Source organism: Aspergillus pseudodeflectus, assembly GCF_044049435.1.
Source record: "Aspergillus pseudodeflectus strain CBS 756.74 chromosome Unknown BJX68scaffold_15, whole genome shotgun sequence".
NCBI lineage: Eukaryota > Fungi > Ascomycota > Eurotiomycetes > Eurotiales > Aspergillaceae > Aspergillus > Aspergillus pseudodeflectus.
In genome coordinates, this window is record NW_027263791.1 from 577,496 (window position 1) to 602,216 (window position 24,721).

The 24,721-nt window shown below is 50.2% G+C and overlaps 8 protein-coding genes across 8 annotated transcripts; 4 read left to right on the top strand and 4 right to left on the bottom strand.

Moving 5' to 3' along the window:
• Nucleotides 1–345: 345 nt before the first annotated feature.
• On the bottom strand, nucleotides 346–5,797 carry BJX68DRAFT_58137 (mitotic regulator LTE1). Its single transcript, XM_071049442.1, has 3 exons — nucleotides 5,105–5,797; nucleotides 731–5,019; nucleotides 346–677 (listed from the first exon to the last, which is right to left on the bottom strand). Exons 1-3 carry the CDS (start codon nucleotides 5,488–5,490, stop codon nucleotides 427–429), a joined length of 4,926 nt encoding a protein of 1,641 aa, XP_070900578.1. The 5' UTR covers nucleotides 5,491–5,797; the 3' UTR covers nucleotides 346–426.
• Nucleotides 5,798–6,735, top strand: BJX68DRAFT_58131 (uncharacterized protein). Its single transcript, XM_071049441.1, has one exon. The coding sequence runs from the start codon at nucleotides 6,106–6,108 to the stop codon at nucleotides 6,637–6,639; it is 534 nt and encodes a 177-aa protein (XP_070900579.1). The 5' UTR covers nucleotides 5,798–6,105; the 3' UTR covers nucleotides 6,640–6,735.
• Nucleotides 6,736–7,075: 340 nt separating this feature from the next.
• On the bottom strand, nucleotides 7,076–10,403 carry BJX68DRAFT_234724 (M13 family metallopeptidase). The gene is made up of 6 exons (XM_071039791.1): nucleotides 10,174–10,403; nucleotides 9,886–10,121; nucleotides 9,322–9,824; nucleotides 8,168–9,269; nucleotides 7,678–8,078; nucleotides 7,076–7,610 (listed from the first exon to the last, which is right to left on the bottom strand). Exons 1-6 carry the CDS (start codon nucleotides 10,209–10,211, stop codon nucleotides 7,533–7,535), a joined length of 2,358 nt encoding a protein of 785 aa, XP_070900580.1. The 5' UTR covers nucleotides 10,212–10,403; the 3' UTR covers nucleotides 7,076–7,532.
• Nucleotides 10,404–15,484: 5,081 nt separating this feature from the next.
• BJX68DRAFT_254507 (guanine nucleotide-binding protein subunit alpha) lies at nucleotides 15,485–16,788 on the top strand (the record flags this gene model as incomplete). The annotated part of the gene is made up of 5 exons (XM_071042895.1): nucleotides 15,485–15,617; nucleotides 15,673–15,857; nucleotides 15,915–16,078; nucleotides 16,130–16,388; nucleotides 16,447–16,788. The coding sequence occupies 5 exons, from the start codon at nucleotides 15,485–15,487 to the stop codon at nucleotides 16,786–16,788; spliced, it is 1,083 nt and encodes a 360-aa protein (XP_070900581.1).
• An 816-nt stretch (nucleotides 16,789–17,604) lies between these two features.
• Nucleotides 17,605–18,950, top strand: BJX68DRAFT_58267 (mitochondrial 37S ribosomal protein mS38). Its single transcript, XM_071049444.1, has 2 exons — nucleotides 17,605–18,019; nucleotides 18,097–18,950. Exons 1-2 carry the CDS (start codon nucleotides 17,665–17,667, stop codon nucleotides 18,786–18,788), a joined length of 1,047 nt encoding a protein of 348 aa, XP_070900582.1. The 5' UTR covers nucleotides 17,605–17,664; the 3' UTR covers nucleotides 18,789–18,950.
• A 540-nt stretch (nucleotides 18,951–19,490) lies between these two features.
• On the bottom strand, nucleotides 19,491–20,714 carry BJX68DRAFT_58246 (H(+)-transporting V0 sector ATPase subunit c). Its single transcript, XM_071049443.1, has 6 exons — nucleotides 20,551–20,714; nucleotides 20,420–20,432; nucleotides 20,163–20,292; nucleotides 19,952–20,108; nucleotides 19,795–19,898; nucleotides 19,491–19,735 (listed from the first exon to the last, which is right to left on the bottom strand). Exons 1-6 carry the CDS (start codon nucleotides 20,562–20,564, stop codon nucleotides 19,665–19,667), a joined length of 489 nt encoding a protein of 162 aa, XP_070900583.1. The 5' UTR covers nucleotides 20,565–20,714; the 3' UTR covers nucleotides 19,491–19,664.
• A 160-nt stretch (nucleotides 20,715–20,874) lies between these two features.
• BJX68DRAFT_234734 (uncharacterized protein) lies at nucleotides 20,875–22,665 on the bottom strand. Its single transcript, XM_071039792.1, has 2 exons — nucleotides 22,353–22,665; nucleotides 20,875–22,303 (listed from the first exon to the last, which is right to left on the bottom strand). The coding sequence occupies exons 1-2, from the start codon at nucleotides 22,563–22,565 to the stop codon at nucleotides 20,942–20,944; spliced, it is 1,575 nt and encodes a 524-aa protein (XP_070900584.1). The 5' UTR covers nucleotides 22,566–22,665; the 3' UTR covers nucleotides 20,875–20,941.
• Nucleotides 22,666–23,722: 1,057 nt separating this feature from the next.
• Nucleotides 23,723–24,659, top strand: BJX68DRAFT_234737 (YqaE/Pmp3 family membrane protein). The gene is made up of 3 exons (XM_071039793.1): nucleotides 23,723–24,012; nucleotides 24,076–24,210; nucleotides 24,272–24,659. Exons 1-3 carry the CDS (start codon nucleotides 23,996–23,998, stop codon nucleotides 24,291–24,293), a joined length of 174 nt encoding a protein of 57 aa, XP_070900585.1. The 5' UTR covers nucleotides 23,723–23,995; the 3' UTR covers nucleotides 24,294–24,659.
• Nucleotides 24,660–24,721: the final 62 nt, after the last annotated feature.

Consider the following 24,721-nt stretch of genomic DNA (forward strand, 5'->3'; position numbering starts at 1 on the left):
CCACTGCCTGACGTCCGGGGCACGAGGTATGTTTCAAAATTCAGAACAGAGCCCCAGAAATAGTTTCATTCGTGGTTTCATTATTTGTTACATGCAATATTCTTAGGCAATTCACTACCATTGCCCAAACCCCCACCAAGCCTCAAGTATAGATATAGAAAGGCATCGTCATAAATCGATTGATCAAATATTTCACGTAAACAAATGGTCTACTATACATTAAATCCAAGGGACGAGCAGTCTCCGTTAATCCATAAGTGCTAATCACAAGTTCATCAGGGATATCAGTCGCTAAACGCCGAAAGACTGAGAAAGACAAAGAAGGGGTATTATGCAGACAGTACACACCAGGTCGAATATAATGGTGATGCTGGTTGATCCGATAAATGTTCGTATATAGTGAAGATTCCATCCTCCAATCAGTTTTTATACCAACAGCTTGCTGCGGATTTGGATCTGCTCTTCTGAGAGCGACGCGATCCACAGAACGCGTTCGATGATACCGGGGACCGGCTCGATGTTGTACTTGGTGCTCGCATCGATCAGTCGGAGGAGGCTTTTGACGATTCTGGCTGTTGTCCGGTAGCGTTCGAAGTTGATTAGGGGTTCCCCCTCTCTCGTGGCCGCTACCTGCGCTGGTTTCTGCGCGTTATACGTGAGGTCGTGAATATAGAGTCCTGTCAAACTAGTCAGTTTATGCACTGAGTAGCTTGAAGATGGAAATACATACCAACAAACGGAATGCTGCCTTCCTGCACGTTTGCAGTCTCCATTTCAACGCGAAGATCATGGAAGTTGCGGACGGGCTGAATGAGCAGCTCCATATCCTTTAGCATACGTCTGTCCTCCGCCGACACAAGGTCCCATGTGCTCTGCAGCCGAGAGCAGTCGGTAGAGGTCAGCGCAATAGCGATTTGCAGCATGGTCGCATAATTGCAGATTCTCCGTGCATGAGCCGCTGTATGGATGAGTTTGACGATTGTGCGCGCTCGTTCATTAATATCCAGTGTCAGAACGATTTCTGACAAAACCCACTTGACCATCAGATTGAAACGGCCCACTACTAAGTCAATGCCGCGGCGTTCCTCATCCATGAGGAACTGCACCCAACTTGTAGTGAATGGGGGTCCGCTATTCCACTTCATGTCAACAAGGTCCCTCCAGTCCACCTCACCCAGAGCAGCCATCTCGACCAAGGTAAACTGTTGAGCCAGAATATGCGATTCGCAAGAAAGTATGAACGGTACATGATTGTGACCGGGCCCTGTTGCGAGCGCTGCAGGTGGGTGTTCCGCTTCCGAGCGGCAGAGAATATCACCGGACACATGTTGCATATCAAGTGAGGGTATATTAGCCCGCTTCACGGCCTTGTTGATTGGTGACGGGTCGGGCGTCAAAGGCTGCGCCCAAGCGGGATTGGGAATCAGGGAAGCTCTATATGAATTAACGGAACGAGTATTCTGGATGGTCATCGGAGGCGAAGGGGGATGGGCAAGAGGATGTGGAGGAATTCCTATGGACGATTCGTCCAGACTCCGTGTATCAAACGATAACCGCGCTTCATTCGCGTCGATAACGTCAACAGAAAGCTCGGAAGATAACCCGGACAGGCGCGATGTCCGAACTTTGAAGCCCATGGGCTTAGGCACAGGAAGAGTCGATCCTCGCGGAATGCGTTGCATACTCTCTGTTTTCTTGACCAAGTCGATAGATGGGTGCGATGATCCAACATCCGACGCTTCTGTATTGACGGAGCTCTCGGGTGGTTCAGTGACAACACCAGGTATCTGGTCCGTCACAGGCTTTTTCATTGATTCATCACTGAGCCCTCGCTCAAGGAGCGGTATAGAACTGTAGGAGTCTTCCGAGTCTGCGACCGAGTCTGAGTATGGACCGGTAGTAATAATCCGTGTTTGGACTTGCGAATAGGTCAGGCTGGCACCCAGTCTCGTGTGATCGTTTGTGGATGCACTAGAACGTGGGTAATAGTCGCGAGGGGCAATTGCTACTTCACGTGCACTTGTCAAGATATGAGGCCGTTCTTGAGGCTGGCTAGAACCAGCGGCCACACTGCCAGGTCCATCATTTGATTGTCCCTTCCATTTGCCTTCCAGCTTCAATAGTGTCGACTCGATTCCCCCGTCCTCATCATCAGGAATCTGGGCAAAGCGTGCAAGTGCGGACTCGAAAGACCGCCGGATGAGCTGAGACGAGTGTGTCTTCAACAGAGAGAAACGAGGCTTCGGTGGAACAAGGCTAGTTTGCCGCCTTGACACAGCGTGGTCAATGGTGTTCGCGGTGCTATCCGCGATCGAGCTTTGATAAGTTACTTCAGACCAAATCGAGGCTGAATCTGGTTGTGACTGAGTACCAACGCCATTACGCATCCGACGTAAATCACCCCCAGGCCGCCTCCGTAGAGTAGGCCCAGCCGGCTTATCTGCAAGATCGAGGATGCTTGATCCAGCTGTTGAAATCCCAGAGTCACTATCAAGGGTAGGGCGATGCCTCGAGAATCCGCTTTGAAATGAAGCATATTTCCGAAGACGGCTTGATCGCGCGGGTTTCCTCCAGAAAGACGAACCTTTCTCGATAGATAAAGATCTCCGTGTTGCAGCTGCACCATGAACGGCCGAAGTTCCTCGGGACTGTCTTATGCTAGTTTCGTCGTAGAATATCGGCAAAGAATATTCATCCGCATCAAGAGTAGAGCCTTTAGATGAGGCAAGAAACGTGTGAGCTCTAGGTGTTGCAGGAGAGTTTTCACCAGCAAGGAACCCTGGAGGCTGTTCCAGCCCCGCAGACGGTATTCCAACGCCTCCGGTCATGACAGGCATGCCTACGCCTGTGTCATCCACAATGACTATAGATTCACTGACACCCGTCAGGGGACGCTGCGCTCTGTCGTCTCGGGGCATAAGAAAAGATTGCGGCGCTAGGACAGGGATCTGCCCCAGTTCAACTTCCTGGGTTTCGCCTGGTGATTCAACAATCTCGCCTGAAACCTGACGATATTGTCGCAGAGCTTCCTCGCAAAGAAAGTCAAGCCTGGTTGGCTTCTTGATTGGAGTAGCAGTCTTCTTCTCTTTATAGAGATCAGACCCGAACGCAACGTTGTTTGGCATTGCGGAAATCTTCCCTCTCGTTAGTGGTCCATTCACATGGCGTGACGAGACATTGTGCGCCGGAGGCTTGCTATGCAAAGCTCGACGGATAGATCCGATAATGGTCTTCACACCCGAACCAGAAGTGGTAGGCTTTGAGGGGGCACTGTTTGTTGTGTTCCAACGGTCAACCCGCATGCCGAAAGGTACAGTTGGAAGAGGTGGGGAGGGCGGTGCCATCATAGTCGTATAAGACTCTACTGGAGGATATAACTCGCCACGTATCAAGTTACCAAGGTAGCATGGCTCGTGGGAGGAGAATGAGCTTTTAGCGTCAAAGTGTGGTAACGAAATAGGCGCCCTATCATCCCGAAATGAATCCGAAAAACTGCCACTACGCTTGTGTGCATGGCTGTAGCAGGGAAGGCGCCTCGAGCTGATTGGTGACATAGGGGAGGCAGGATTCGATCCGCATTGTCTCGGGATAACAGGTACTGGGTGTGGTGCTTTATTTGGAGAAAATGGCATTGAATGGCGTTTGGGAGATTTGGGAGGCAATGAGCAATATATTGCAGGAGCACTCCAATCACTGCCGGCCGACGCGGGCATGCTCTTTGCCGTAGCAGTTGAATCATTCCGCTCATGGTGTATTGCCAGTGGAGGCTTCCTAGCTTCCATTACACCAGGAATCTGAGTGCTGTGCGTTGGCGCAACATTTTGCAAATCGTCTCCCAGGGCCGGCTCATCGCCGCCAGGATCAATGGGTCGATCGGGACTGTTGTATGGGATGTGATGGTCTGGTATATCCCAATAGGCAGAGCACTTTCCATGCCAGCATCGCTTGAGATCAATGAGGATCTTCAAATCACTCATTCCACCACCGTGGCGTGCCTTCACACTGTCGTATAGACGATTTATTGTCTCACAGAAATGAGCTCGTAGTTTGAAGTCAGGGACGAAATCGTCAACAAAGTAATTCAGAATCCAATGGCGCAGCGCAGCGAATGTGCGTATCCTAATGATTCTCCCATCTTCCTGTAGACGGTTTATCGCCCATTGTAGGCGAGCAAGGAGGAGCGAGAGCAGCGATCCAGTGGTAAGATAAGGCCGGAAGGTGAGGAAGAAATCCGACACAAGCTCGTAGTCCATGAAAGACTCTGAAGATATCTGTGCAACAATACGCGCAGGTGTTGCAGCACTGATGTTCTTAGTGCCTGAAACGTAGCGAACTACGGACTCGTCATCCATCACCGTCACAAGTGTTTCAAAGATTGAAGGCTTGATGGAGTCTCCAGGATCATACGCGATCGGGTCAGGACTAACAACAGCACTCCGGGTCAAGTCCATGGCGGACACGCCCGAAAAGATTGAGGGGGCAAACGAAGGGCCAGCTCGGTCATGTAAGTATGTGTTGCGAGCAGTGCTAGAGTTCCATACTTCCATCAATTGCGTCGAGTTCTGTAGAACGTTGGTCGATGTATTGTACCGTGAGATACCCAAGTGATAATCAGGGATAGCCACCTCTAGGTGTCGAAGGGAAGCTCCATCCGCTGACCTGGGCCTGTCATCTGGTCGGTCAATGACGACTCGAAATTCCGTACCTCCTTCAGCGCGAGACACCGATCGCTGTTCTGAGATGGTGGAAAAGGAATGGGATCTCTGCAGGGTATGCTGGCGGGCTTGTTGGTGTGCGCCAGACCGCGACAAATCCGAGATTATCGATGAAGTGTCTCCATTATCTCCTCCTCCTTCAAACCGTAACTCTGATAGTTGTGAATTTGACCACCGTGACGGGTCGTCCTTGCCATAGCTACCACCCTGCCCTTGCGGCTGTAAGAAGTCTGGCTTCGATTCGCTAGGCGGAGAAGAGACTGGTATACGACGAGATCCTTTGAGAGACTGATTTTGAACGGGTCTGGACAAAAAGGGCAGGTTAGCGCGTTTGCCCAAGGCTTGTGGTACCAAGGCATGCATTCGGGGAAACTAAGGTCTGCTCATACCTGAGAAATATTTTGCCGTTCTGGCCTACATTTCCAACAGTGAAGTGACTCGATTCCCTCAGTCCCGCAAATGTCTCACGCGGAATCTTCTGAGAATCGAGGTGTTTGAGCGACCGCCTTCGCAGCAGTTCATGGCTGTCCTTGGTACGTATTAATGGCACAGCCGGCTTTTCTCCGGCCGCTCTCGACCCAATGTTTGTCTTTTTCGCGATGTTTTTTCCTTGTGCAACGGTGTGGGCGCGTCGTAGAGTCGACGTGACGTATGCGGGTTTGGTAGGCGCATTGGACTTGGATTCCTTGCTAGTCAGAGCAGGGGGGGAGGAACCTGGTTGCGCTTCATCCGACTTCTTCGGACGGTCGTCTAAACCAGCCGCACTAGGTCCCATGGTGCAGAGCAATGCTGTGCACTGAGACCGCAGACCAGGAGCCCCAGGGCAGGGACGTTCACCCCTTCGTATACGCGAAACTTGTTCTCTTATTTTCCGGCCTCTTCTTTCACCAGGGAGTCTCGGCGACAATAGGATATGGAGGTATCAATAGCCCAAACTGGGATCGAAAGGCGTGTCTGTGCAACGACATGACCAGGTTCACGCGGAGTTTGATTTTATACGCAACGAATCGCAGGCATAGACGCGGTTCGCTCGGCGATGACGATGTTCCCCGTTCGAGGTTCCGGGCCGACCATAAACAGCGTGGATAAATACGAGCTCGCGTGTAGCAGGAATGGAAATCCAGCGTGAGGAAGAGGCAGGCGATCAAGAGGTAATCATAAAGCCCGGTCTAGGTGAACAGCGATGATGTGACGAAAATGCAGGAATCAAAAATGAAGCAGGCGTGGAGGCCAAGAAGGAGCCGCGTGAGACACCCGCAAGGCGAGCTGCGCGAGAGGGACGATTACTAGTAGATTTTGTTTTGCTAGCCGGCCTTGTGGAACGGCGGTTCCAGGAGCGGAACCAACCCAACTGCAAGCTGGAGTGTCAGCTCAGCCCAGCCGGGGGAGGATGCTCAGGAGCCTAAATATCTCCATCCATGGATCAAAAACGCGGGAAGGGAGCAGAGGCGCGAAATTTCAAAGGGAGGGGACAGTTGAGCCGTGGTCGCCTCACTCAATTTTTTCGGTTTATTATCTGTACAAAGGAGGCCGAGCCAGGATTCCATTGACCAGTCCAAGGAAGACGACAGGGAGTATCTATCACGACGAAGGAGCAGCAGAAAGAGCATCAATCAAATCACAGGAGTCAAGCTCCGGTCGAAGTTGGTGTCAGCTGATTCCATCCAGCGGAGGCTGGACGCTCCACCGGCAGGCAGATTCAACAGAGCCAGACGATCGGTCAACAGCTCTGTCTGGATATTGGATCTCTGGGTGCATGATTTCTCCAACCTCCTCGATGCGTAATCATGTGTCGATTGGAGAACCTAGCTTATCACCTCTCTTCCAGTGCTTCCACCAGATCAGCATCCAGGCTGAACTTTTTCCAGGGTTAGCTCAGATTCAAGAGTTGCAACCGTTAAATGCCATCGACCAATTTGGTTAAGTTTGAAATGAGAAGGTTTCCGCCAAACTACTTTGAACCGAGGCTCCGATCATATTCCCTTGGTCAGTTCGTACCCGTATAGCGAACCGGACTCCGGAGTCAAGAATACTGCAAAGGCATGGACAAAGACAGGATCAGGATTCTCATTCCACCCTCCTCTACCCCCATCACGTCTCGCAAAATTCAGACATCATGTCATCACTGCAGTGCAGCAAATCACGCTCATCCCAAGCCACTTTGATAGATCACATCCACAATCCCACTCCTTTGGGAGCTTGCGATTGTTCCGACAACTCGGTTCTCTCTTTCCCAGTCAGAATTTAGAACGGATTTTGTCTCTTTGCTTTTTCTCGGGAAATCCCGCAGATTCGCGATTTTCTTCATGAAGCCTGCTCCGCCGCCGAGAGCGGACGGTTTAGTATTTCTACAAACAGTCTAGTAGAGGCGGGAAGGCGTCTAGGGTTTACTGCTGGCCATGACTCGTGGGGATTCTTTAGTCTCGTTTATATTGATAGACCGCACCGAGCGAAGACATGTTGCCACTCTCCGGCAAGCGATGCTCTCAATAAACTCCCACGCTTTGTTCCCGGCAGTAGCTGGCTGAGGATCTGTCGGTGAAGGTAACGAAGCGTAGATCCCCGTCAGATTTCAGCCTCACCCAGTTCCGCGATCGCAGATCGATCTCAAAGAGGCATGACTAGCCAAGTCGGTGAGTGAACCTAGACTACTTTGGCCCTTTGGGGCTCAGCTGAGATTTAGAACCTTTGAAAACAAGCAAGTCATTGAGGCCATTGGCAGGTTACATCAATACAAAAACGATTGGTTCGAGGTCAACTCATACAAAGCCCAAAATTCTTGTATACTTTAGGAGCAGATTTCCACATCTAACCCAGCTACCAGAGCTTGCAGGTTGCCTTCTTGTTCGGGCAATTGAATGCCTCTTGGAACTCGAGGGAATTCGCCATTGTTCCCTAAAGAGGGTTAGTCCGGCTGAGAAAATAAAGGTTAAATTTACATGGGGGCGTCAAGGGAACTCACAATGATTCTGGCCGGTTTGGGTGCATGAGGATCGTTGTAAATCGCCTCCTGGGCGGCTTCCGGTGTCGACTTGCTGCACCACCAGTTCGCATAGGAGATAAAGAAGATCTGCTCTTTGGTGAACTCGAGCAGACCAGGGAGCTGTGAGTCTGGATGAGCCTCATCACGCTTCTTCCAAGCATGATATGATGCTGTAAGACCGCCAGCATCGGCAATATTTTCACCAAGAGTCAGGCGGCCATTGACATGCAATGGCTCCGAATCCTTCCCAGGAACAGTGAACTCTGCATACTGGTCGATGAAGCACTGCGCACGCTCCTCGAAATTCTCCACAGTCTTCTCATCCCACCAATCCGTGTAGTTCCCCGTTTCATCGTAATGTCTTCCCGTGGAGTCGAACGCTGCAGTCAATGTAAGTAAACCTTTGCTCCATGACTCTCCAAAATACATATATATATATATTAAAAAAAAAAAAAAAAAAAAAACTTACCATGAGAGAGCTCATGTCCACTAACAGCACCAAAGGCTCCGTACGCCAAGTACAAGGGAGCTTTAGGTCCATAAAAGACCGGTGGCTGCATGATCCCAGCAGGGAACACAATCTCATTGCCAGGCGGGTTATAGTATGCGTTAACTGTCGGAGCAGTCATACTCCATTCGTTCCGGTCCGTTGGCTTCCCCAGCTTAGCCCAATCTTTCGCAGTATCAAATCTAGCGACGGCAACTCCGTTCTCGAAGAAGGTATCATTCGAGATGGCGAGGCCTTCGTAATACTTTTCCACGTCGGCAGGGTCCATCAAGTCAGGACTCTTTGTCGGATACCCAATCTTTTGCACAATGTTTCCGACCTTTTGAATGCCCAGCTTCCGCACTTCGGGTGACATCCAGCTAGTTGAGTCCAAGGTAAACACAAAGCGATCCTTGATATCGGAGACGATTTGGTCTCCAAGCCTTTTCGACTCCTCCGAAAATGCGTTCAACACGTAGAAGCGACTCAGGATCCACCCTAGATCACTGTCCAGAGTGCTAATGCACTTTCGCCACCGATCTTTCTTAGCTTTGGGGTCCTTGCCAGCTAGCACATTGTTGAATTCACGCAGGGGTTCGATGGCATGATCCTCAATGTGTTCGGCATATCTTTGAATAATCTTCCACTTGAAGAATAGCTGGATGGTTTCCCTTGGTGTGTCCTTAAGGATTTTGGACAGAGACTCCATGTACAATGGGGATCCAACAATCACACGGTCGGTTTCATAGTCCGACGGGGCGAGACCCGAAATGATATCAGCCAGTGAGATTTCTGGAAGAAGCGACTTTGTCTCCTCGAGAGTGCGTGGGTTGTAGTATTTTGTGACGTCCTCCTGGGTCTGCGTGTCGGGAGTCACATCTGCGAGTTTAGATTCGAACTCCACAACATCCTTGAGATGCTGCTTTTGCTTCCCGTCGCCAACGAAGCTACCAAGTACTTTCTCGACCACCGCGGTGTACTCGCTCACGGTCTTTGTATTGTTGTAGTATTCCCTAGCTGGAAGTCCAATCCTCCGAGGAGGACTTACAAAGACGACAACATTGTCCGGATCACGATCATCTGGCTGTGCCTCTAAATTAACGTGGATATGACATGACCGCGGAGGAGAAACTTACCGAACCATACGTGCCCAGCAGAGCACGAACGCCGGACTTCGTCAGGTACAGCACGGCGTCTGTTAAGCCGGCCTCTGACGTTTCTGACTTGGAGCCGATACTATACACCTTCTCGAATTCCTCCAGCAGCTTGGCCAATGGTTCAGTTCCGCGCTTCTTGACAGTCTCCTCATCAAGGCAAGATTTGTAACCAGCCTTCAGCTTATCAAAAATGTTCGAGTCGGCAGGGTCGGACGGTTCGGATGATTCAAGCAAATGGCGGAGGCGTGTTTGGGATGCTTCCTGCATATATGTGCCGGAAAAGATAGCTCCCTGGTCGGGCCGCATATCGTGTAGTTCTCTCCATCCGCCACAAACATACTGGTCAAAGTTCGTGCAAGGATCAATATCGGCGTAATTGGGGTCCAAGCTGTGAAGGATCTCGGCGGCAGCGTCGATGCATTCAGCGGTCTGGCAGATGGTAGGGGCTTGGATGTGTGGGGTCTCATGGTTCGCCGGCTCCTCTATCATGACGGGGTATACGTCAGCAGGGTAGGGGAAGCGTAGTTATTGGCAGTCACGTACTTGGAACAAGCGATCCAAGATATCCGGCAGTTAGAATCAAGAAGACGCCTATTGTTAGAATCACGGCGTAGCGCGTTGTGGAGAAGAGCCATGATGGAGAGCTACCGCCACGCGACGCGGCAGCTGGTTGACCGTCCAGTTTTAGTGCACCTTCTGATAGTTCATGTGTGCGGCGCTTCTCAAGCAGAGGCTCATCAAAGTCCCGTAGGAGAGAAGCACTCTCGGAGCCTTCGTCACTGCTAGGGTCAGATGATGATCAGCGCCTGCTGGACGGTTGCCAGTACTGACCTGAAGGGCTCGCTGGGCAGGATATGCTTGTCGTCCATTTCAATTTCGACGAGCTTAACGGCTCATCTGGTAGTTAAGAATTGAGGATAGCAATAGGAAAGAGGACATGCACCCCCTCAGGTCGTTTGCAAAACACGTTCGGGAGGCCGAGATCTCCCATTGAATGCGGCTATTGATTCCACATCCGTCACATCATCACATGTTTCAATGGACGGTGAGTAATCAGACCCACGGACCACCATACTAATAATTATTTGGTTGTGGGGTAACATGCATGTTGACACTCCACATCAGGTTCTTGAGGGAGCATATGGTGTAGGAGTTCAAATTGGCTTAGTCCTGAGCTGTTAATCCGCAACTAATAATGTATCTACAGATTTGAAGCTATGAGACTATGAAATCTACTCTTAGTTACGCAATCCACGTACTCAGTATACCGTACGGAACCCCGAACTTTTCCTCAACAATGCTTCTGACACTGTCCTCCTGGACTGCACAGGCAGTATATATTTTACTCACTAGTCAACAGCTGAGTTTAAGTCTGTGCTATGTTACCGTGTAATCCTGTTATCTACAGTGATATCTGCCCATTTGCTCTGTAAGCCTCAACAGGGACTTGCAACTGACCTCGGAAGAGCTCCCCAGAGCAGGAGAGCATCAAGAACCAAGTTGGAAGTTGATGGAAAACATACCGTGGAGAAACTAATCGTCCAGGTATCAATAAATTGCGTAGGGACGAGACCTTGGTTGTTATTCACCAAATCCGCCAGTGAATTCAAAGATCAACTTAAGGTGAGGTGGGCCAGTGCTAGCAATATATATTAGCACTGAGAGTGTGAACCATGTCGATCGGCATAATTGTATAACGCTTTGCATAGACGATATTTCCAAGTAAGTCGCAGCCCAACTACGTAGATTCTGGGATATTTGAGAGATTCAGACCTTCGACCTGTTAATTAGCAACTGGATCCCCTGGGCGGAGTGAAAAGGGTCAGGCAGTGACAGCTGAGGATGAAACCATGTTTCCATCACTCACAGGCTCGGAAGGCGCCTCCAAGCCATAAATGATGCTTCAGCGGCATTTATACCCGCCGAATAATGGCTTGCTCCGACAGAGGACAGACGATGTCGCCGACCGCATGACAAGCCTACCCCAACGCGAGGCTGGCGCACAAGCCAGAAGGGTTCAATGCACTCATCAACAGCAATATAACATGCATAAAAGCGCATTTGAGACCTCAGAATGAAACATTCATACCAGCGGATACGAATCCACCTGCGAAGCGCACCAATGACCGCCGGTTACCGAGTCGCGCTCGGCCATTTCATACAGCGGTTTCCCCAATCCTGGGGATTGCCCCGCATACAGAGTCCTCAGCTGGTCGAGTTTATACATCTCATTTGGGCCACCACAGGACTGGGGCCCGTTGTTCCCTTGCAGCTTGTTAGGCGCGAACTCACTCGCTAAAAAGACGCCTGAACTCCTGAGCGCAGAAGTGGTTTCAGGGCGTTTTCCTATCGGTCTGCGTCGAATCACTCAATAGCCCCGACAACAAAACGCAGTATCAGTATGTACGAAATACAGAGGCGCCCTTATCCGAGTATACTCGACCGAAACCTGGAAGGGAAACATGCCTATGCAGGAAATGAGTAACTGGACTAATTGATGGATGCTTAGCCCATGATAGATCTTGGCGAAGCCCTTCATATCGCTGGAAGTCCGGGACTGAGAGCAACATTTACATATGTATATCATAAGCGAGACGCGCCGTGGCTTGCTGCAGCTGTAAGTGCGTATCTCGAAGCTCTGGGACTGATTGACACCCGAGGGTAAGATGAGGAAAGAACAGATGGTCAAAGAATTGGAGACAATTAAGTGATATCATTCAATCACTCGGACCCTCATCATCACAAATACAGTAGGTATCTCGAATAGTAATTAATCTGATATCTCAGATCATGTTCTCTGATGACGTAAAATGAGTTTTTTGAGAGATACTTCAAGTGCTCGAAAGCGAGGGACCAGATCATAGAGGTGGTTGTCTTGGAAAAATTTGTATTCGGAGACTCTATGGAGGAGTCATTTGCCAACTAGCGCTTTGTTATACTTCGCCTTTGGAACACCTCGCCCATGATCGCCCACTACTGGACGTTGGACAACTGTCCATGGTTCGAGCAAGCCATGATTCAAGCAACACATGTTTCTTTGCTTGACCATGAGACCGGTGTGATAGTTCGCTTCGAGCGTGAGAAATCAACGAGGGAGGACATAGGTTGTTTTCTGGAGATAAAGCCGAGTTCCGATAGTAGCGGGCACTATTGACCTTCCACAGAGAGAGAGGACTCTCTGGTCAATGATCGGTGCTGATTTGCTGATAGAGTCTGAGCCTCTGAGGATCCAAAAAAAAGAAAAAGCAAGCATAGCTAGAATACATATGCAGAGTTGTGCATTATCCCAGAAGCAGTAAATCCTCTCTTCCAATGGCGAGTCTCCTTTTAAATTACCACCGCCTTCGGGTGAGTCGCAATATCCCTCCCGATTCAAGGCTTGCATATGATCCGGAGCGAAAAGGAGGAATCCTCTGCCACGCCCGTGGCCTCTCGCAACCCCAGAAATGATGGACGAATTGGTTCGACTACCCCTGCCTTAGTGGGAAGGCGGCGTTTTGACGGTCGAATAGATGAAACCGGCTGGTCGGAAGTCAGAAGATCCACCTCGTTTCAAGAAGAGCTCCGCAACCCTGGTATATGATCTGATTTCGACTTTGACTTTTCGATACTTTTGGTATCAAATATCAATCGACGGGGTGTTGTTTTGCTACCTATCTCTATCTATTTGCCAAAGACGACGACAGCACTTCGTTCGCAGTGCTATCTACCTGCCATGATCTCAGCCACAAACGGTACTTTGGAGACTGGACGGGCGGGTAGACTCTGACACATCAGAGCGGGATAGCAGCTCCAATGACGACGGAGGATTCGAGGGAGGATTCGCTCCACATTGGACTCGAAGAGCGAAGGTTCGAGGAGTCGAAAAGGCCTGCTCGCGCTCGGTATCTGTATCTGATCTTCATGAGCAATTTCTGCTTAAGCGAGGAAGACACAGGATTCAAATCCTGATGGGATATCATCGTTTTGCTTGAAGAACATAAGAGCGAAAGGCCATTGGCAGGGAGCCAGCATACTGTCTGAGGCGCCCAGTCGATCTGTCCAACGCACCCTGGAAAATTGAATAGGAGTGAGGACAAGAGATTCAGAAGAGTCCAACTTCAAAGAGACCACTGCCCAGTCTCCGGGATCCAGAATATATGCCGATCTGTGCAGGAGAATGCGCCGAAGTCAGGCCTCGTGGCTTTGTAGCTCTTGGCGAAGGCGGCCTGGGTTCGAGGTAAATAATTCGTCCTCTCGAGGCCCAACATGTGCAAAAGTGCATATCAGCATGGACACACAACTTCCTGTGTACCGTGAATGTTATCCTTTATGCGAGACGCGGGCAACGCCAATTGTGACCGTTAGAAACGGCGTCGACTGAGGCTAATTTGCCAGTTAGGGCTCCTGTCACCTATGTCGTGGGCTCGTGTGTTCATGTTAGTTCTTTTGGGGCCGGTGACTTCGCGAAAGGACCCATCGTTGGGTCGAGCAATGTTGCTCCGTATTTGACATTGGAGCATTCAAAAGGACCTTTGGTGTCCCGAAGAATGCGCGAGAGACATGCTCAAAAGCCAGGGTCTCGATCCATCTCAAAGGTACGGAGTAGATAATGTGCATCGTACCGGCCATCAGCCATCTGAACCAAATCATATGAAAAAGCGAACCGTTTCAGCGTGAAGGAGCGGTTCCCGACCATGGGACAATCCGTGGGCTGCATGGCGGGTGGACCATTCTGCGAGTCCTGCTGGATGTCAGCCAGCAGATGGGATTCATCAAGAACGCCGAGAGTGGGTAGAGGGTCGAGCCCTGAGCCATTCAAGAGGCATACGGGAGGGGCCTAGCACCGAAGCGGGAGGTAAGTTGCTTGAGGAGTGTCTACCCGTCAAACTAGCACTGGCTAAATCAGAGCTAACTAGGCTAAACCGCCATGGGCTTGCTCCTCACTCACTGACTCTGCCTTCGTTGGTCCTTTTGGTTCCTGGATTGTTCCTCTCATTCCTTGAATTTTTATTATTTTTTCTTTTTCTTAGTTTATCTCCCCCTAGCCCCAAGGACAATGGCTACTCCGAAAAGCACCTAGCGCTTGATGCCCTGTCTCGAATGAGACGACGAATGCCCCCTCCTCCGATCGGACACATCAGTATAACTAACGAATTGCGCGACGCTCCAACGACAATCTCTCCTTCACACCACCACCCTTATTCCTGCTCCCTGCAGCGAATCTTCGAAGATTTATTCTAGAACCTCTCCGTCGATTCGCGCTTTCCCACCTCGCTTTATCGCTCATTGTCGTCTGGAAGGGATGCACCACACCCTCTCCGCTGAGCTCCGATCACCCTGACCCTCGGCTCTCTGCTTTTTCTCTCGAGCGGACCTTACCAAGCCCCATCATAAACTACAGAGAAGCCCGGTGCTCTCCCGCTTCGATCGTCAAAGCGCTTTCAGCTTCAGCCCCCGAGTTAACTGTGCTGACTTGCTCGGCAACCTGCGACGGCGTCTCCGACCTTGCGACTGACGATAAGTGCTGCCAAATCTTCGGTGCGAACCCGGGTCACCTGGCCACACCTATAACTCTCAATTGTCGCGACGAAGGGCAATAATCGTTTGAAACCTATATCTGGAAATCTCAGTACCTTCCTTCGAACGTTCCGGTTCCTCTTCGACCACGCCTTTCCCTGTCAGCAGATCGTATATAAGGACGTATTGCGCATTGAAGTGACGCAAGAAGTTCCGCACAGAGAAATAGGAAGCTTGTGCTTTTGTCATCGCACCTCATTGGGGATTGTCAAACCGTCAGCCCGCTGCCTGTGACCGGATTCGGTAGATGCTCACTGGCTCCCGCTTCTACGACCTGGTTGGTAGGTGATTTTCTTTTTTCTGTCTGTGTTAACCCTTTTACTCCGAGGAAGCAACGGCAAGGGGAAGTAAGTGCAGAACTTAAGTTTCGGACCAGCTTTCGCCGCATGTCTCAATTGCCCCTCTTTGAGTAGGTTCTTAGCGCAGTTTGAGGGTATCCCTGATTCACCCAGCGACTGTCGGTACCGGTGTCGAAGATTTGTACGCACATCGGCGCTGAAGGACTTTACTGATCATATCTCTGAAAAGCAGTAAAATTGGTGCTCGAGATATCGGCCGGCTTACCTGCACTTAGCTAAACGCCATGGGTTGTATGAGCTCCAAGCCCGTCGATGCGGCGGAGGAGAAGGATGCTATTCAACGGAATGCTAGGATAGAAAAGGTACTCAAGAACGACAAGAAAGTGATGGATAGAACGATCAAGATTCTCCTGCTTGGTGAGTACGAAGTCCGCTACCTAAATCACGTTTATACTTACCGATTGTTCCTCAGGTGCTGGAGAATCAGGCAAGTCGACTATTATCAAACAGATGCGCATCATTCATGCGGGAGGGTTTCCTGAAGACGAACGGCGCCAGACCCGAGCGGTTATCTATTCGAATATTGTTGTCGCTTTCAAGGTTCTTCTGGAGATCATGCGTACCGAAGACCTTGACTTTGAGCACGAGCAAACAAGAGTAAGCTCGACTAGTAATGGCAGCTTTTTGGTGTCTTACTAACATCAGCGTTACCAGCCTTTGGCGGATTTCATAGATAATGTGGAACCTGACGTGGGTATCGACGAGGCATTCTCCGACCTTCGAGTTCGTGATGCGATGACCGAGATGTGGAACGACGGCGGAGTCCAGAAGGCAGTCTCTAAAGGCCACGAGTTTGCTCTCCACGATAATCTGAATTAGTAGGTTTCACCGCCAAACGTGCGTCTATGAGTATACTAATCCAAATGCAGCTTTTTCAGCTCACTGGAACGCATATTCGCGCCTGGCTGGCTTCCCGACAATCAGGATATGCTGCAGGCGCGCTTACGGACAACGGGTATCACAGAGACACTATTCGAGCTTGGGCAGATGAATTTCCGCATGATGGACGTTGGTGGGCAACGTTCCGAGCGGAAGAAATGGATCCACTGTTTCGAGGGTGTGCAATGCTTGCTCTTTATGGTTGCATTGTCTGGTTACGACCAGTGTTTGGTTGAGGACCAAAATGCTGTAAGTGGACATATCCTCTGCTAACGTGAATAACAACATCTAACCACCCTTTTTATAGAACCAAATGCACGAGGCAATGATGCTCTTCGAGTCCTTGGTTAATGGTGAATGGTTCAAGCGAAAGCCCATCATCTTGTTCCTAAACAAGATTGACCTCTTCAAGGATAAACTCGAGATTTCGCCCATCTCGAAACACTTCCCAGACTACAACGATTCGAACACGAACTTCGATGCTGCTGCAAAATACTTCGCTGATCGGTTCCGCGGTATCAACCGAATCCCGGACCGAGAAATCTACATTCATTACACTAATGCCACTGATACAACATTGTTGAAGGCTACCATGGACTCAGTACAGGATATGATTATCCAGAAGAATCTCCACACTCTCATACTATGAGCTGGCCTTTTCTAAACGACTGAATCGTTTTTCAGCGATCATGAGATTCCCATTGCATTTTCTGCATTTCGATTTACGTTGCATTTGCCTGAGCGTCTGGGTTTCCGATAACACCCTCCTCTCAGACCTTATACGTCACCCTATACATTTCTTCTTTGCATTCATATCCTCCAATCGAGGCTTATTGTCTCTGCCGCACCTGCATTGCACTACTTTCCATGTCAAGAGCTTTTGCTGCCCGACAACTTTTCTTTTCTACGGTTCAGCGATGGGCTCACTTCCTATATAATGCTGATTGATACCATCTATTCCTGATGCCTATCGGAATGCCCTGCCATGCCTCACGAATCTTCTTTTTATTCTTGTTTCTCATGCCGAGACTCATTTCATTACTGCCCTATTGCTGTCTTTTCCTTTCTCCGACTAGCCATGTTTTCAAGATTGCCCAGAAATTTCCTCGCGGACTGGCCTGCCAGAAATTCTCGATACTTCACGCCGAATCTTCGATTAAAACTGCGTGATGGAGTTGATATGTTAGAAGTTGATCATTGGAGGTATTTTGGCTTATGAGGCTGGCATTGGCTCTGAATCGATGCGTTGAGATACTAATCTTGCAGAATCCTTCTACCTTCACCTTGTATTTTAGCTAAATTAATCACAACTTTGGAAAATTCCTGCCCTTGAACGTACTAACTGATGGCGAGTCAACTGTTGCGATCACCTGATTTTAGAGTATTTGTGCCTGAGGCATTAAGGCCGGAACTTACCTAATCCGAGTTCCACCATGATCGGCAACTTCGATTTCGCCTCATGAGCAGCGTCTTTGACCCGGCCAACCTCATCCTCCCTCCTTTTGGGATTCTCCGACACCGAAACATGCTATCCTCGTCACTGCGCCGGGCAGCGTGGGCGCCAATTGCTCCGGCATCTGGCATTTCTCGCTCGTCCAGCCAGGGCCTTGCTGCATCCTCCGCAGGCATCGTCCGCACCACGCAAGCACGTCAACGCCGCTATTCCTCGTCATCCTCCAAGCCTAGCGATGGCTCGAGAAAGATCGACGCCTCCTCTCAAACGCCCGCGAAAGAAGTAAACTCTGGAGAGAAGCGTGAGGGCAAGTCTTCGCGCCGACGGGGGAAAGATGGTAGTGGCCGCAATGGCCGGCCGACAGCTTTTTCGAGGCCGCTTCCTCCCCTCCCCAGCGTTCCTTCAACGCAACATCTGCAACCGCATGGTAAGTAGCATAGCTACGCTTTCCGCCTATCTTGCTCTTATTAGCCGAAACATATTGACAAAATGCCATCTGCTTAGACGTCCATATCGCATCCTTCTTCTCCATCCACCGCCCAATCTCCGTCTCTACAACCGTCCCTCCGCCTTCGAGTTCAGAAGCATTTGACTCTATATTCGCTCCTAGGCAGCGCACGAAGGGCGAGGCGGATGATGTGATCTTCACTCTCTCCTCCGCCGTCAACTCCATGGAGAATGCCACGCACCGCCTCGTCGAAAACGACGGCCACATGGGCGCCTACGAGGTTGACGGAGCTCAGTTCGACGGGTTAGATATGACCGAATTGAAAATGTCCGTGGAGGAAATGACTCGACGCCTTCGTCCCTTCAACCCTCCACCTCCTCCCGTACCTTTCGACGAGTCCAAGGAGGCCGCGCTTGCGGAGTCGGAAGACGTACATAACTCCCAGAGCTACTCGACCGTTTTGACCATTCAGGAGTCCACTCACTCCGACGGAAGCAAGACATACGAGGCTCACACGACGCCGTTTGTCCAGGCTCGGTCCATGGAAGCCCCCGCTGCTGACGGCGCCGAAGTCATCATCGACCACCCCTACAATTCGGAGAACAACTACATCGAACGTTCACGAAACATTGGAACCATGCAGGCGCTTAGCACAAAAAGACGCCGCCGATTGAAGATGAAGAAGCACAAGTTCAAGAAGTTGCTCCGCAGGACAAGAACGCTGAGACGCAAGCTTGACAAGGCCTAATTAGTTGAATCCAGCGGCCTTGTTCATTTTCGTACACTCTAGTAGTTCTTCCCTTCGGGTGCTAATTTCCCTTTGCTCTTTACCTCTCGGCTTGGCCCCTCAAGGCAATTCATCTCCGGAACCGTCGTGTTGTCTTAACTTCCCATCTCATTCTTAGAATATCTTGTCTCACGCGGTGCACTCTCCTATTTGGTTCATTTTGTCCTCCTTATCTACTTTGCTACTCTGTAACTAGTGCATACCGTTTGCATTGTACATCAATAGACCTCTGTTTATGCCTACAGGCGTAATCTGCGGAGTTCATCCAGTAGTCAAAAACCCAACTTATCCTACCTTGCATAGCACAGAATCTCTTACCTCTCGGTACGCAACATCAAGAACCAGCAGGCAAATATTCAAAACAGTATGAAATCGATAGCATAAACTAAAAGCATTCAAGAAAAACAGAACGAAGCACATGAGAAGATCCAGCCAGTTCTCTAGGATCAAAGCAAGCAACTCCAATAAAGTACAGTTTCCGCAAATCATGCTATGTATCTACGATAAACTTTCCCACTCCCTGAGAGCTCTATAGCCTACAAGAGCTGCAGGATAGGGAGGCCAGTAGGGAAGTGGTGTTATAAAATTTCTTGTCCCAGGCGTGTAAATCCAACAGTTTCCTCCATTCTTCCGTCCCCTTCCATCCAATCATTGCGCAAGTTCAGCTCTTGAAGCAATAGCCTGACGTCTATCGCACTTGGGAGCTAAGCGCCAACCAACAGATCATACAAATACGTTCAGTCCGAATCCAAGAGCTTAAATGCTTCGTATGCGAACGGGGTCATTTCACAGGGTTCGTTGGGCGTACGGTAGCATCGCTTGAAGCTCGTCAGAGCTCTAGAGAGTGCACTTGGCGTCGAGGGTAGCGCGAGAGTTCATGAGAAGGGCAACGATAAGACCGTAAAGACCTAAAATGAATACATCGGTTAAATCGGCCGCGTGGACATTTCCTAATATATTGACTTACCCAGAACTTCAGCGAAAATGAGAATAAGAATCATTCCGACGTAGAGTCTTGGCTGCTGGGCTGTTCCGCGGACACCAGCGTCTCCGACGATACCAATGGCGAAACTGAATTCCGAGTTAGCTCTAGAGCACGAATGAACTTAGCTTGAGAAGCATACCCAGCTGCCAAACCGGCAAGACCGACAGCAAGACCAGCACCGAGCTGGACTAACGAGGTGTAGAGGGGAACTTGTTGGGCAAGGTTGTTTGCAATCAGAACCGACACGACGAGACCGTAGATACCAATAATACCCGCCATGACGACGGGGACAATGTCTATATGAAGCTTTAGAATTGTATCTCAATGACGTGCCGGCGAGTTTGACATACTCTTAACGATCAGGTCGGGGCGAAGGACACCCATGGAGCAGACACCAACACCAGCCTTAGCGGTTCCATAGGCGGCACCGAAGCAGGTGAAGACGATGGCTGAAGTGCAGCCGAGGGAGCCGAAGAACGGCTAAAACAACCAGAGTCAGCCACCAGGTGCTTCAGTTCGCGATGAAAGCATCGAACTTCGTGCGCCGACAAGGGCCGAGTCGATCGGGAGCTGGCATAGAGGGTGTGGGAGGTAAAGGAATACTCACCGCGTAGACGGGACTATTCGAACAATCGTTAGCATTAGAATAGAACACTCGATGAAAGTCAAGCAGCAATGCCGCAGTACAAGCTCTAATGCTAGAGAAGGGCAAATAGGAGAGGGTTGATGATTACGTACCAAAGCTCAGTCATCTTGAAGACGGACCAGATTCGGGGTAGATGAGGTCGGGTAGAAAACTGTAAGAGCGAAAGAGTAAGATAAGCACAAGGTAGAAGATCGCCGCAGGGATGCTGTTGCGATGGTAAAGCGAGAACTTGACGATGGAGGTCGGAACTGGAGTTGGAACTTGGAGGCGAACACGCTGGTTGCTTCGGAGAGGCTGATGCACCGCCTACGCTATCACGTGATCTGGACTTGGCAAGTGGGCCTCCAAAGTATGTCCAATGAAGCTGCTTTACGCAAAGGAGTTTACTTTGAGATACTGAGTGAGTATTTCTGCATGTTAAGAGTACAGTTTTATTACATATATGGCTGGATTTTCGAATATATCCAAGGTGACGAATGCGTTTCACGAGAGCGTCAAGACAACCCGTGAGCCAGGGACATCTATCTTCGTACGAGACTCGTACACGTCGTCGACTGGCTGCAGATATGTGATGGCCTTCTCCGATATAGCCCCGAAGTGGTTTGGTACTACCGCCAGGTCCCTCTGTTGCTCGATCTGGCTCGGCAATGCCTCCGCGTCAGACACTACGCCGAAGTTGTACAAAATGCTTCCTTCCGAAACTGGCGGGTGTGTCTTCTGGGTTTTCGGCGGCTCATCTTGTTCAATGGAGGCAAAGAATTGAACGTAGTCACCCGGTTCCGCAGCTTGTGAGAGCGTAGACAGATCTTCCATGAACATTCGCTGCTCGAAAGCAGGAATTGCCTCGTGGGTCGCATGCTGGGCATTGTCTGAAAATACAGAACTGAGGGCAGCTACACCCTCTTTTCCGGCTTCTTCAAAGCTTATTTCTGGATCAAGAGACAGAAGGCCCTGCTTCTTACCCCATCCACCCCCGCCACTCATGACACGATGAAGCTTAGCACCCGCCTGGATTGACTTTGCAAGGTCGCTTTGTGAATGCTTTGACTTGCTGTAGGGACTTTCGACTGAGGTTTCGATCAGAGCCCAAACAGAGACCCGTCGGTCTGCGATGTTATGTTCATCAATATACCGCGGAAGCTCCTTCTCTAACTCAGAGGAAGCTGGCATCGGTTCGTCCGATTTACCATCGGCATGCTTTCCTATCTGACGAAGGATATTGCCCATGCTATTTATCACCTTTCGTCGCTCGCCAACCGGATATAGCGGCAGCTCGAGCGATTTCTGGAGACCCGTATGATTCACCGTGATCGAGCAAAGGGACAGATCAACAGATTCCTTGAGGCCAAGCTTCCCCGCAGAAGCATCATAAGCCCAACGGGTACCGAAAAGTGTGTTTTCCTTGCCATTGATAAATATAGTTTTCGCGAGTCGTAGACCAACTTCATGGAGGTGTGGGCGCATAGCTTCTTGAGATGCGACGCTCTCGAGAAATGAGAATTTAATCGTGGGCTCTTCTCTTTCAGCCGACCGGCCTTGACGGGACGCGATAGGTTTGCCCTGAATGTTCTCGCTTCGAACAAACAACATGGACAGTCCTTCTGATTCAGCCATGGATTTATCACCTCCTGGCAGACGATCGACAACAGCTATGACAGCGTGGACAGGCTCCCCAACGGAAGACGGCACGTCGCGATTGCTGAATTGGTTCATCCATTGTTCGAGGAAAGGGCTCTTCGGATCGGCCCAGCGCGCGAATGCGGGCGTAACGAGAATGACTTGGGCATGATCTCCGTAGAGGCCGGACGAGGGGTTGGGACAACTGGAAAGTATATCATCTAGAGTCTCTTGGACGTTTAGCACCTCGGAGTGTTCAAAGCTAGAGGACGCTTACGATCTGTTCGGGCGTTGAAGTGAGCCAGGTACAGGCAAAATGTGATTCGGCAACGGCTTCATTGATCTTGGTTGCAATTGATCTGTTTAGAGATGTCCGCGTCCGCACCCGAATAGTGTCTCGCGCATGTGCATACCCCTGCCGAGGGAAGCTTGCCTCGACAGCCAGCCGCGCTGGCAGAAGGCGCGGGGCGAACCCTGGAGCTACCGACATAGAAGCATTGGTAACAAAGATGAGCCCAGTAAGTGAAGTAAAATTCCCAGCGCCGGCGAGTTGCCTCTGGGGTGTCGTGTGGGTAATCTTGGGAGAGAGGTCTTGGGCCGGAAAGTGATGGGGACTTTTTAGTCAGTTCTGCGGCCGCCAAGCCATGAGTAGATCAATCAATATACAATTCCCACAACCAGGCATTATTACATCGAGAATTCTGTTACTCTGGAGTGATAAGCATGCTCGAATTCACCTTAACAACCCGTAACTGAGTACAAAGTATGGCCAAGCGGAGCGGCAGTTTAACATAACAACGAGCTCGAGAAAGCACCCGGATCCTGAGCAACTAGTATTTGATTACATCACAAAGCTGGAGAATAACTACGTAGATTATACGGCAGCAGGCGATATCATGATTGTATCACCGAAGATCTGCCTTGTTTGCCGCTGTGTCCGGTTCAAGGCCCCTGGGACTACTGTGTAAATTTGGTACTCCGTAGGCAATATTATTATCATTATTTGCACGCGTTTCCAGCGCTTGCGCATCTTGCTCCTGAAAATAGTCTACTTGGGGATGATATCATGTACGTTAGGAACGCTCTGGGCTGGGTCGGGATCCAGAACGTGGCTGGACATGGAATATGGGGCTGTAGGGCTGTACTGGAGGCGGCTACGTTTCTATGAATAACCATGTCTGCCTCTTTATGAAGAACTAAGCTCGCTGTTGATGAGGAACTCGATTCCCTGGCGAGTCTGATGATGCATAAAGTTGCTAGTTACTGGTAGCGCCCGAAGGGCCAAGACCCAGAGCCTAGGCAGCAGAATTGCGCGCGAAAATGCGATCAACAGTACCGAATAAATTAGGTTCTGGTTGATGGAAGAACCAGAGAAAGGGCCGGCTATCATCCCTGGCAAGCTGGGAGGAACTTTGGATTGCTGGAGCACGAACACCGGCACGTCGTACTACAGAGGAGATACAACTTGGCTTTGTTTGACTACTGCTGACTCGGAGCAGCGATCCCTTTGAATGACATATCCACGTCCTGGCCTGGCAGCCGCGCAGAAACCAATCAGGGCGTCGGCCCATAGTCATGAGCCACAGTGGCAGCGAGTATGACGTAGCAAACTAGGCTGGTAGCAAGCATGATTTTCCATTTCCATTTCCAATCCAACGGTGATGTGGTTGGGGATTCTAGGTTCAGCTTTATTCGTTTGAAAGGCTTACCCTTTCTTGCTCATCTACAAATAATCACTCGAGCTAAGGCTCAACTAGTCCTGACGTTGCCCCCGCTCGCGAGGATTTAAGAACCGCTCATCTCTCCCGCCTTTTCGTCCCTGCTATTTATTCTCTCCTATCTTTCCTCCAACCGTCCGTCATCCTCCTCCATTACATCTTCCTTAGCAATTTACAGGTCGCTCCTACAAGCTAATCCACAATGCCTTTCACTGCCTCGTGAGTTTCTCACGAACAGCCGTTTGAGCCTCGCCAGCTCCTTGACTAACGTTTCCGGTACAGCGACATCTGCAAGCTTATCTTCGCCTTCATCCTCCCCCCTCTTGGAGTCTTCCTTGAGCGAGGATGCGGTGCTGACTTCCTCATCAACATCTGTTTGACCATCCTGGGTTGGATTCCTGGTATTATCCACGCCATGTACGTCATCTGCAATCAACCCGAGATTTGCAGAGTCTAGGCCGCTAACGTGCTCGAACAGCTACATTATATTCAAACACTAGACCTAGACGACCCTGTGAAGTCGCATCGTGACCCGCCGCAGTCTTTCCCCAATTTGTCGTGGCTTCGCGCTGGAAACCCAAGCTATCCGCTGCTTCCGTGGAGGTCCGGCAGAGGGGCCGAGCTCGAGCATCCCTGTGTTGATTCCTTGGCGTCCCACCTCTTTTCGTCCTCCTTCGACATCTCTCACGACCGTCGCACGCTGATGACCGAGTTTGCTTGATGTGTCGCTGGATTATAATATCGTTTCCTATGTCCGTTTATGTCAGTTTCGCGAGTCTCTTTCGATGATACCAGCTCATGGTGCTACTGGGCTTTGTTTTTACTCTATACTCAATGGATAATCTCAATGACGTATCAATTATTCATCTACTTGGACCCTACTTGTTTGATCGCCTGAAAATAATCGTCAGCCAGTCGATTGTCGCGT

Coding starts and splice junctions, on each gene's coding strand:
- BJX68DRAFT_58137 (XM_071049442.1), bottom strand. CDS start 5,490: ATGGGACCTAGTGCGGCTGGTTTAGACGACCGTCCGAAGAAGTCGGAT. Junction 5,020..5,104: donor AACGGCAAAATATTTCTCAG/GTATGAGCAGAC, acceptor CTTTTTGTCCAG/ACCCGTTCAAAATCAGTCTC. Junction 678..730: donor AGGCAGCATTCCGTTTGTTG/GTATGTATTTCC, acceptor CTAGTTTGACAG/GACTCTATATTCACGACCTC.
- BJX68DRAFT_58131 (XM_071049441.1), top strand. CDS start 6,106: ATGCTCAGGAGCCTAAATATCTCCATCCATGGATCAAAAACGCGGGAA.
- BJX68DRAFT_234724 (XM_071039791.1), bottom strand. CDS start 10,211: ATGGACGACAAGCATATCCTGCCCAGCGAGCCCTTCAG. Junction 10,122..10,173: donor CTGCCCAGCGAGCCCTTCAG/GTCAGTACTGGC, acceptor TGACCCTAGCAG/TGACGAAGGCTCCGAGAGTG. Junction 7,611..7,677: donor CCAAACCGGCCAGAATCATT/GTGAGTTCCCTT, acceptor AACCCTCTTTAG/GGAACAATGGCGAATTCCCT.
- BJX68DRAFT_58267 (XM_071049444.1), top strand. CDS start 17,665: ATGCTATCCTCGTCACTGCGCCGGGCAGCGTGGGCGCCAATTGCTCCG. Junction 18,020..18,096: donor GCAACATCTGCAACCGCATG/GTAAGTAGCATA, acceptor CCATCTGCTTAG/ACGTCCATATCGCATCCTTC.
- BJX68DRAFT_58246 (XM_071049443.1), bottom strand. Junction 20,109..20,162: donor CCCCGACCTGATCGTTAAGA/GTATGTCAAACT, acceptor AGCTTCATATAG/ACATTGTCCCCGTCGTCATG. Junction 19,899..19,951: donor CTTGCCGGTTTGGCAGCTGG/GTATGCTTCTCA, acceptor CTCGGAATTCAG/TTTCGCCATTGGTATCGTCG.
- BJX68DRAFT_234734 (XM_071039792.1), bottom strand. CDS start 22,565: ATGTCGGTAGCTCCAGGGTTCGCCCCGCGCCTTCTGCCAGCGCGGCTG. Junction 22,304..22,352: donor CTTCAACGCCCGAACAGATC/GTAAGCGTCCTC, acceptor AACGTCCAAGAG/ACTCTAGATGATATACTTTC.
- BJX68DRAFT_234737 (XM_071039793.1), top strand. Junction 24,211..24,271: donor CCTGGTATTATCCACGCCAT/GTACGTCATCTG, acceptor GTGCTCGAACAG/CTACATTATATTCAAACACT.